Below are 11238 nucleotides of genomic sequence, written 5' to 3' on the forward strand. Positions count from 1 at the left end.
CTCTTTAGGTTCAATTGGTTGGTAGAAACAAAATCTTGGTCTGGATTTGTAGCTTCTGATCATTTACTAAGGAAAAAATAGGCACAAATTACTGCACTGGCTGCGCTTGCTGTATCAGCTTTGGGTACCTGAGTGAAAGTCTTCAGTACTGGAGAAGCAGGTTCCTTCTTCATGGAGAGAGCACTGTCAGCATAGAAAAGCCTGCCAGCATCTGCTAACCTGTCCAAAGACAGCATGCAGCTTATAAACCCTTCATGTGAAGTGTTAATACTCCAAGTAGCATTCATAAAACTGCACGGAAGTATACTAATATTAACTGCAAGTCCCATCAGGACAAGGGGCTCACAGATGCATGGATGGAATATTAATAATACTAATATACGTCTGATTTTCAGACATCCAACTCGAATGTTAAAGACGATGAAGCTGTTCAATTCTGTGAGTCAGTGTCTGGCCACATCTCAAAGCCCCACACAGCCAGGTCTCCGCAGGCTTTGGCCTACACTGCACTAAGCGATTTACCAGGCAGCTGTGGGCCTGAAGCAGGGCCGGGTGATGGAGTAGGTCAGGTCTGTGTCGGGGGATTCTGGGTCTCTGAAGTGCAGGTGGCTCTGAGTGAGGTGGATGACCTCGGTCTCCTTGACCGTGAGCGAGCGAACGGCGCCGGGCACCTCGTGCGGCAGCTGGTCCTTCACTGGAGAGACGTGAACCACCACCGTCTGGCAGGCGGCAAGACGGCAAAAAATCGTGATGAAAAAGCAGGTTCTTAAAAGTACACAGGCAGTGTCCAGGTTACCGATGAGATGCATTCCTGAAGCCCATCTTTGAGTCGATTTTGTAGGTAAGTCTGATAAATAATGATGCGATACATAATAATAATAATTATGCAGTAATAATAAAAGTTACTACATACTGTACTCTACTGTATTGCACCTTGAGCTGACGAACTGCAATGTTTTCATGAGTGTCACAAAGTAGTTTGTGCTTTCCTTAGTACAAACCATTGCATTTAACCTGAATTTTTTATGAAATAGAGTTTTTGGCAGTGTGTTTGAACGCATGAGTTATCTGTAGGTAGATATTCTTAACCAGGGGACAGTATTTCATACTCCACTGTTGAAGCTTGTTTAATTACCTTTAAGAATAAAAAATAACTCTGCTTTTCATTCAGGCCAAAATAAATCGGGCGTGTCCAGGCTGGGGAACACTCACATGTCTCTGGGATAAGTTTGGTGGCTGGTGGCTGTCGGAGAGGATGAAGTCAAAGGAGTCTTCAAAGAGCTCGTCTCCTAGGTGTCTGTAGTAGATCAGGCCAAGGAGAAGGTCCCTCTGCAGGAAGCTAGTCACCGGCACTCCTGAACAATAGCATCACCGGTGACATCCATGCAATCCACTCTGCTTCCCCTCCAAATACCGCTTCAAATGCTGGGTATGTTTAACAGGAAGTATTTTTACTCCAAATATCCAACCACCTTATAACCACTTATCCCAGGACATGAGGGGCCTACAGTCTATTCCAGGCTGTATTTGGCAGAGGGGTACTCCGTGGATGGGATGCCAGCCCATCACAGGGTACATACAGGCAGTCCCCAGGCTGCCATCGAGATTTCTACATCTAAGTCTATATTTAAGTCAAATTATGTCAGAACAGGTACATACAGTTCTTATTAAGCCTCAGTTAGTAAAATCCTTGTCTTAGTAGATAGTATACATTTTACCTTTCAATGCATATGAAATCCTTCAAAAATACTTCAAAAATACTTCAAAACATTTTAAACGTAAGAATACAGTACATAATAATAATACAGTAATAATAAAAGTAACCAGACATGGTACTGTATTGTACTTTGAATGGACGAACCGCTGAAACTGCATAGTATTTTCATGAGTGTCATAAATTACTGCATACATTCGTCATTATAAACCATTGTATTTAAATTAAAATTGTAATATAATGGCCTTTATAGAAGTCCATTCATAAGTATGAGTTGTCCGTAAGTAGGATGTTCCTAACCTGAAGACCGGCCATATACACAATTCCACATTATGGGCAATTTAGAACCATTTACCCTAAATGAATGTAAGAGCATGCAAACTCCACGAACACAGCAGAGATGGGATTCAAAATCCCATCCTTGGAGAGATGAGGCAGTAGCATCACCCACTGAACCACAGTGCCGCCCATTAACCAAACATAACATATTGCCTTTATAACTGATTAACTGATGCAGAAAATGAGCTTACCCTGTAGCCATAAGCTCTTATACCTTGGCATGTCTTCTACATTACACCCAGAAGATTTTGCAGAAGAATAGGCAGGTCACGCTGCACTCTACCTGGGAGCTGGGGAGATGACCTCTTGATGACCTCGCCTGCCCGCGGGGCTGTAAGTATCTGGTACAGGATGTAGTCATCACTGGAGTCCAGATCTGAAGCCAGCAGCATGTATTCCTCCAGCAGGAGCGAGCCCCCCTCGGGCACCTCGAGAGCCATGTTGTTGATCAGGATCGGGGGCGTGTCATCCTTGGGGAGGATGTTGATGGGGAATCGGTGCCGGATGCTGTGCTGGCCATCGGTGATGCGGAACACGATGTGGTCGCGGGTGGTATCGCTGTCCGAGTGATGGTACATAACCACGCCCTCGTGCAGGTCATGCACCTTGAACATAAAGCCTTTCCCACCTAACAGGTGGCGATCGAAAGACCTTTGGTCAATCAGGGATCCCTCTAGATTTGTAGATCAGTAAAATACTATGCAGAATGAAAAAAGTAATGCATATTATCAATAACTCAATAATATAAGTGCTATTCACAAGTTTCTTTGAAACAGACACGGAAAGTTGATATCCGTGTTAAATAAGACATGTTTTGAATTAGTGACTCATTGGTCAACTTTTAGACATATTGTGGAGGATACAAAACTTAAAAAACAGCAATTCCTCTTCTAAAAGCCCCCGAGTTGGCTGTCACTCGTTCTGTACCCCTTCGATAAAAACAGAAAGAAAGATGGCCTTCTTCCCAGGCAGGGGAGTCGCAGCCCAAAGCGAGGCTGGACCGCTCCCGCTTGCCAGAGAGACAGAAGGACAAGGTCGCCAGACAGATTGAGTGATGGATAGTCTCACTATAAACCTAATTAGCAATTTTACCAAGGGAAATGGTCGTAAGTCCAACAGAGAAAAAAACACTTGGTAATTGGGCCCAAAGGTGTCTGTGGGCATCAGGCCCAAAAATATAAAGCCACTTAATACAGGTACCAAAGATGGAGGACACAGAGTGGAGGTACAGGCTGGTTTCCATTTGGCTGAAGGCGTCGGATCAAACCTATGCCGACTCTCCCTAGTGTATGAGTTCCAGAGGTCTGGGGTGGACGATTCCCAGTCCCTCCCAGAAATCCTCCAGAGAGACCATGTGGTTTCGGAGCGGCAGGCATTAGAAAGTGAATTGATCAAGGCTACAGAGCAAACAGGTGTCTAAAAGCAAGCGGGCCAGCCAGACTTTTGGAAATGAATTTTGCTGCCCAGAAAAGTCAGAAATCAATGTGCTTTTGCTGAGGTATAAACAACAACTACGGGAATTGCGCAGTGTGGATTTAGAAGACGTCGTTGTTATTCATTTGTGAGAAGAAATCGGTCTAGGAGATGTCAGCATGGGAGCTACGATCACAAGCAACAGCAATCACTACATATTGCAGAGTTGGGTCAATTTTATTCTCATTTAGTTAGCAGGTTTTGGTTTGAAATGGCACCGCCCTCGTAAGGCAGGAAGAGGAAATTATACTCCTCATTGAAAATCGTCGTGTAAACGTGAACAAACTGCCTCAAAGTGTATTAATGACTTTTTCCAAAGAATCAACGACAGACTAAACAGTGCTTAGCTCCATGCTGACTGCGACATAAAAAAAACATACCACACATCTGGCTGGGTCTGCGTAGCGCAGGGAAACGGCTCCAGCCTACGTAACACACTCCTCTACCGCGCCGCCTTGTCGAGCGGCGAAACAGAGGGACATACGTTGCCTCTCAGATGACATCCTCACAGACGGGGCCCTCCAGCAGAGTGCCAACAGTGTGTTTTACACCCGATTAGCAAACATGCGCATGCCACTCCGCATGTGCTTCCCAAGACACCGTGTGCTCCCACATGAATCCGCGATCCTGCCATCCCGACAAGGTCATCCGGAGGCCACCAAATTCCCACTGCATTTATGTTGATGCTAATGCTCTTTCTCTGTATCCGCAACCTTAGCATGAAACCTATTTTGTCAATGTGTTAATGGCCCTTTACTGAGGTCAATTGCCAGAGTTTTCAATGAAATACAGAAATTGGCAGAAGCGTTCTGCTTGGCTGTGCTGGCTAGTGGGTAAATTTTCCCCACCCTGCCTGGAATACTGTCTTGCAGCCCTTTACCAGCTCTCACCTCGAACGCTTAATTGTCCATGTAAAGGGCCTTCCACAGCCACCAGGTACACCGCCCTGATGTCGTCACTGTCCACGATTTGCAAATTCTCCCAGGTGATTGGTCTGGATTGGCCCTCCAGCAGATCCAGGCCTGAAAAACAGAGAACACAAGAACACAAGAAATTTATAAACGAGAGGAGGCCATTCGGACCAACAAGCTTGTTTGGGGAGAAGATAGCTAATAGCTCAGAACTGTTAAAATCTTATCTACCTCTGATTTAAATATAGAAGCACATAATGATAATCTATGAGAAATTAACTTTGCTGCCTCTCAGAATAGCTGAAACTGTAAATGCAGGGTGCATAAAGACTACGACAAACAGGAAAGTGCTGCAAGATGAAAACACTTATGCTGCAACATTTGAATGTACCCATATTCCAGGAGACACGAGGGGCATTTGTCTCTGCCGTCCGAACTGAGAAGTGAACCATGATGGCAGGACTAGGGACAAATGAACTGTCGATGGCTTGGAATTCTACCTGAAGAGAATGGAAAGGAATCAATGCACATGAATCATAAGAAGGGGGCATTATTTTTTTTGAATTCTTGGACTAAAAAAATGATGAAGTCGGCGGACATCTTTTAGAGATAGTTTGCTGTAGTTCATACTGTACCTTGATTAATCCATTGTAGAACCTTCAAGCCTCACAAAGATTTCACCATGAGGACCATCATAGATATGGCTCCTGTGTACTTTCGAATAGAATACCTCATAGTTCCTTCTGCCAGTGTGACTGCAGTTAGGGGGCTGGTAGGCGATCTTCATCTCGTGGAGATCCTGCCAGGTGAAGGAGGCGATCGCTTTGGTGTGGTCCTCTAAGTGCGTGATGTATCCCTCAGATGGAGGTCTGGTCACGTTGAAAACAAGCTGCGCTTGTGGGGTCTCGTCGTCCTTGGCGTCGAGCGCGGCCGTGGTCATGGGGGTGAGGATGAACTGGTCCACCTCCAGGATGAACATGGACATGAACGCGGCGTGGGGAGGCTGGTTTTGTAAGGCGCCCCGGATCAGGACTGGGATCCAAACACTCTCAGCCTAGTTCGCAGAAACACGGATCACAATGGAATAGTATTATAATTAACATTAATAGCTATATTATTACTTATGACTTGGTCACCACTTGGTCACAACGGACCAATCTGTACTATGATTTATCCATCTATTATCTAACGCTTTTTAAAAAAATGATTTTTATGGATGTGGATGTGGATTTCGCACAGTCTGTGCATGGTAAGTGGTTATAGATGCCTTTCACATGTGTACAGCAGGGATCTGTTGCCCGCCCTACCTCCAAAAGAGCCCTTGAGTTGTGGTCCCGTAGCTCAACCCTGAGAGGAATGTAGTCAGTCTCGGGGGACGGAGGGCTGCGGTGCTGGTACTTGAAGTCAGAATTAAGAAATTCCTCACAGTTGACCTTCAGGAAATTGACTTCCTTAGCATTGTGGCTACAGGGCTTATTTCCTGGGCATAGGAGTCCTGTCTGCCGGCCTGAAAAAAAATACTCATTATGTTAAAGCAAACAGCAAAATGCATTTTACATATGCATTTAAAAAGGCTTTAAATGTTAGCTAAGGACACAACCTAAGCTGTGGATTTTGTACCACATGCAGCCCAGCACAGGTTAAGCACAGTCGTGTAGAGAACATTGTTATTGTCCTGATAAAAGCATCATTCCACTATATGGACTAAAGCTTAGTTAAATGAGAATGCGTGTGTGTATGTGTGTGTGTATGTGTGGATATGGGCAATAAATTCTATTGTACAAAATATGATCAGCTCATTTAAGGTGACTGGACACCGAGTATAAATTCCCACAACAGCTCATGATGGCTGTTGTGGTGGTTCAGCCTACAGCCCCCTAACCTCACAGTGACACATTGTGGCCTTGATTCCAGGCTCCAGCTTTGTGTTTATGCAGTTTGCATGTACTGTAATCTGGTGCCTGTGTACTTTTTTTTCTCATGGTCCATAACTTAACGTTTCATTTGTCTCAAAAAACCCAACTTACCTCTTCTGGGCCCTGAGTTGGATGGAGGCGTGTTCTCCATATGCGTCACTGGGACTGTGCCGACGGACTCATCCGTGACCAGTTGCCCAAGTGCCGGCATGTTAGTTTCGGAAGTGAGGAGTCTGACGTTACAAATATATCCCGGTCTGTTCTGGAATGTTAGAACTCTGCTGTCCAAGGTGTTGGACAGGCCGTAGAACGTTTGAACCTCCAGAGGTACGCTCCCAAACTTGATAAGACTGTCGTGGGGCTCAACCACCCTGACGCTCACTGACACAGGTTCTATGAAAGTCTCGGAATCTGTGAAGCTTGGGCAAAAATAAAAAATTGGAATCCATAGACAGAGACAGATGTAAACAATCCCCAGAAGAAGTCATGCATTCTTGGTAAAAATGTGTGACATAATCACGTTTCTGTATACTTTGAAATGAAACAAACACAGTAAGCATCACTTTCTTAATTTAATTGCAGTTTTGTATGGACAAAGCGGCAAAGTCTTTTGACAGTGATAGAGGTGAAGCACGGGATTCATGACCCACCTATAGACTCTCAGCATGACCGTGTCCTCCTGCAGCAGTGGGCTGCCATTATGGGTGTATTTAACTTCATCTGGCAAGAAGTGGCAGTCGAAAACCTAAGAAACACACCAATATATTTCCGGTATCATGAATCCAGAACAGAACTCAGTCTGCGATGCCTTGCACTGCACAGTAAATACTCAAAAAACTGATGTGTCCTTTGCAGAGAAGCAGCTACACATTCTGTGCACAGTAACAAAATGTCACCTTGGGTCCCCCCACCCCTCTTACCTTATATAATTGTATACATTTATGTATTCAAGGGGCCCTGTACAGTGCTGGCTCCCCATGAATGTGTCAGGGCATCCCTGTCCCCCCTACGCCCCTAACCCTTTGGTCTGTTCTGATGGACCCCTTGCCTACCTGGGGAGTGAAAACGCCCACTCTTTGTGTCACGGGCTCGTTCATCACCACCTCCACCTGGCAGGATGTCACGTTATATTGGACATCAAACCGCAGATCCTCGCCGGTCACGTAAACAAACTGCCCACGACCAACCTGCAGTCCTACATTCAGCTGGACAAGACTCTGTGCCCAGCAGAGTGGAAAGAGACCAAGCAGGGATGAGAATCCTCTCCAGAGCATGAACATCTCCATCCTGGCTCTGAAGGTAGATGTTCGGTATGAAAGGTGCCGGGACTGATAAAGCTTAGAAGGTCAGACGTGGGATTAAGATTCCTCTGGGGGGTGATGTGGGCTATGGATGTGTACAGTCCTTCCTCAGGAATTCTGACGAATGTAGTTCAATAGCTGCATAATGGGAAAAGAGGCAAATGAAGAACAAATGATACATCTGATAATATTTCATTCTTATTCCAAGAAACAGCAGGAGGTACTGAACACAATCTGCAAGTCTTTTATAATATAATTTATTGCATATTACTTAAATTACAAAAAAAATTAATATTGTTTAATTTTCCTGTTCCAAATTGACACACTCACCCTTCATTTCTTTACACAGGTTTTTTTCTTCCAGGAAGTAAAGGGTTAAACTGCATGACCTCGGGGGGGGGGGGGGGGGGGGGGGGCTAGCGATGACAGGAGGATGTGTCCTGTTACGGCCCTGTGACGTTCTCCCCCCAGGACATACAGTCTACAATCTTTCAGGTGTCAGAGACACTGAGCAGAGGAGATATACAGACCAACACAAATCTGCACCAAAAAACCAAGATCGGTTTCATGGGATTGCAAACATAGAGCTGATATTCAGTGTGTGTCAAAAGCGCACATTGAATTTTGGTGATTGTGGGTCATTCTAGGTTAAAGGAAAGGACCCCTCCCCCAACTATTCCATATCGTCAAAAGCCCCTTGTATTCCCATGTTACCAGCTGAAGTCTGTTCTGTAGTGCTCATCTGCATTCTTCATCACACCAAAGGTGTCACCCCTAATGAACGTCAGAAACAGTGCAAGGGAAGATGTCCAAAGGGCACCTTTCACCAAGCACGATGTGGGGTGATGATCTTACAGCTCTGCCCGGCTCTGAACACAGTCTGTATTTGCCCACTTTTAGTAGCTCGGCCTTCCTGCTCTGAAACAAACATCTGGCTGATCTAGATTCCAGACTTCCTCTCACTCACAATTAATCAAAATTCACGCGTGTTGCTCTGAAGGCTGCAGAAACAGGACATTAAAATGCCACAATGTCCTGAAGGAACAACTGACACCTTTTCAGAGGCAGCAGTAGATGCATCTCTACTGTTTTGAGAACCACACTGCAATAAGTATGGAAGGAAAGAAGTGAAAGAGATAGGCAGGATACGAATATTTATCTTTGCTCTTTATTTAAATGCTCGGCTGTCACCCCCCCGCCATCCTAAGGTCCTGGACAGGTTTTTGCTGAAAGTTTAGCAGGCAGGAGCAGAGAGCTGGGAGAGAGTGAGGGGACTCAGGTTACATACCTGCTCTTGGTGCTGTACTTGCGGCCTCATGTCACCCACTCCTACTCACTCTGGCGTAGGAGGAATCCTCTTCAGCACGGCCTCCTGCCCCCACCCCCCAAGACTGCACGGTCACTGTTTACAGTCCAGCACCTCCTCGCAAAAAAAAAAGGGGGAGGGAGTGGGCTGCTTTGGCACAACAAAGCAAAGCTAAGAAAAAACAAAGGAGAACGCAACACTACTGAAACAAAAGGACCAGGGGTCTGGGTGCCTGTTAGGGATCGTCTGATTGCCAGACCATTACAAAGAAGAGAGAGTCACAAAGAAGTGGGAACGGGGTGGGAGGGAAGGAGACGGGGGGGAGGCAGAAAGAGAGAGAGAAATAGCTGAACCTCGAACACAGGAAATGTGCGCAGCAGATCCAGGAGTTTTACTTTTCAGTGGCTCTCCTGCACACACACCAGCCCAGATGTTTGCATGTATTCCCCAAAGGAGCCCGATCTCAGGCCCTGCTACAGGCACACCGAGGAGGCCGGACCCAGCTGCACCCCCAGCGACTGGCAGCGAGATGAAAGAAAATGGGCTTTCAGGTGTTGAAGTAGGAACAGGGAGGGGGGGGAGAAAGACATGTACAATCAAAGAGACAGACGGAGGCACACACATCTCATACAGCATCACCTTCTCACTGCCCCAGGCTGCCCTGCAGGACAAAGACATACCTCTCTCCTGCTGGGCAGCCCTGTTAAGCTGGCGGGGAATGTGGGGCTGCCCCCTTCACCCCTGCCGGCATCCCCTTAGTTCTTCCGTTATGCTTCCGGAACCTTAGGCGGGACTAGGTCCACAGCTTTCAGTGTTGATTCAGATGGTGCACAAAGAAGGAACAAGAAAAACATCTGAGGTTCTAGATCTCTCACCGTGTTGCATCAGCCTTACCTTCAAACTGCAATGGGGTCTCTGGTCTGGCTGATTCTGGCATCAATTAGAAAGGTCCTGTCGTCATTATGAAATCCCTAAAGATCCATGTAGTAACCCACAGAGAGCCTCTGATGGGCCGCTCTGAAGCTCTAGCACTTATGTATTCAAGGGGCCCTGTACAGTGCTGGCTCCCCATGAATGTGTCAGGGCATCCCTGTCCCCCCTACGCCCCTAACCCTTTGGTCTGTTCTGATGGACCCCTTGCCTACCTGGGGAGTGAAAACGCCCACTCTTTGTGTCACGGGCTCGTTCATCACCACCTCCAGTTTGCAGGATGTCACGTTATATTGGACATCAAACCGCAGATCCTCGCCGGTCACGTAAACAAACTGCCCACGACCAACCTGCAGTCCTACATTCAGCTGGACAAGACTCTGTGCCCAGCAGAGTGGAAAGAGACCAAGCAGGGATGAGAATCCTCTCCAGAGCATGAACATCTCCATCCTGGCTCTGAAGGTAGATGTTCGGTATGAAAGGTGCCAGGACTGATAAAGCTTAGAAGGTCGGACGTGGGATTAAGATTCCTCTGGGGGGTGATGTGGGCTATGGACATCCATTGGATTGTAAAAGAGGCAAACGAAGAACAAATGATACATCTGATAATATTTCATTCTTATTCCAAGAAACAGCAGGAGGTACTGAACACAATCTGCAAGTCTTTTATAATATCATTTATTGCATATTACTTAAATTACAAAAAAATATAAATCCTGTTTAATTTTCCTTTTCCAAATTGACAGTCTCACCCTTAGTAATTAAACGATACTATATAAACACAATGCAGTGCATTGTAGCTCAGGATCTTATAATGCTATGGATTTAGTACTGGGCCAACTACTGGCAGACTATGGGTGTCTGCGATACCTAAATGAAAGAGAGAGAGGTGGACACTGGAGGGGGGGGGGTGAGACCAGCATTGTTATTTCCCAAAAATCCACGCATTGAAAACAACCCACCATGAAAACCATCTCTCTAATTGCTTGCTGCCAAGTCAAGGATTGTTTACCCTTTTATGCGGCTCTGTGGCATCAGCCAATCATGGCTGCAGGCCTCACAGTGGCTTAGTGGAAGGTCTGAGCTGTTCAGATGGTTTGTAGTTAAGCTAATTAATATCAGTGATTCGGAAATCAGTCACTGCCACAGCCCATAACTCCAGACAGTGGCGGAAACCTGTCAAGGATACCCCAGCAAGAAATTAAATATCTTATATGGGAATTCGCTTCATGATGCCTCAGAGGGAGCGAAGCAGTCCGGCACGAGATGCGGAACATTCCGGAGTAGTTAAAGAAAACAACACATGGTGAAGGGAGGTAAAACATGCTCAGCATTTAAATGTTAATGA

The 11238-nt window shown here is 46.0% G+C and overlaps 1 protein-coding gene across 1 annotated transcript in view; it reads right to left on the minus strand.

Moving 5' to 3' along the window:
- Positions 1-10433, minus strand: part of frem1b (Fras1 related extracellular matrix 1b) — a 33130-nt gene extending 22697 nt beyond the window's left edge. The window contains 12 exon segments of the mRNA XM_048976448.1: positions 129-219; positions 523-719; positions 1213-1355; positions 2337-2681; positions 4417-4548; positions 4829-4937; positions 5168-5491; positions 5745-5944; positions 6465-6772; positions 7004-7098; positions 7406-7462; positions 10241-10433. Coding sequence (XP_048832405.1) covers positions 129-219; positions 523-719; positions 1213-1355; positions 2337-2681; positions 4417-4548; positions 4829-4937; positions 5168-5491; positions 5745-5944; positions 6465-6772; positions 7004-7098; positions 7406-7462; positions 10241-10339 — 2100 coding nt within the window. The 5' untranslated portion in view covers positions 10340-10433.
- Between the last annotated feature and the right edge of the window lie 805 nt (positions 10434-11238).

This window comes from Brienomyrus brachyistius, chromosome 15 (genome assembly GCF_023856365.1).
Source record: "Brienomyrus brachyistius isolate T26 chromosome 15, BBRACH_0.4, whole genome shotgun sequence".
Lineage (NCBI taxonomy): Eukaryota > Metazoa > Chordata > Actinopteri > Osteoglossiformes > Mormyridae > Brienomyrus > Brienomyrus brachyistius.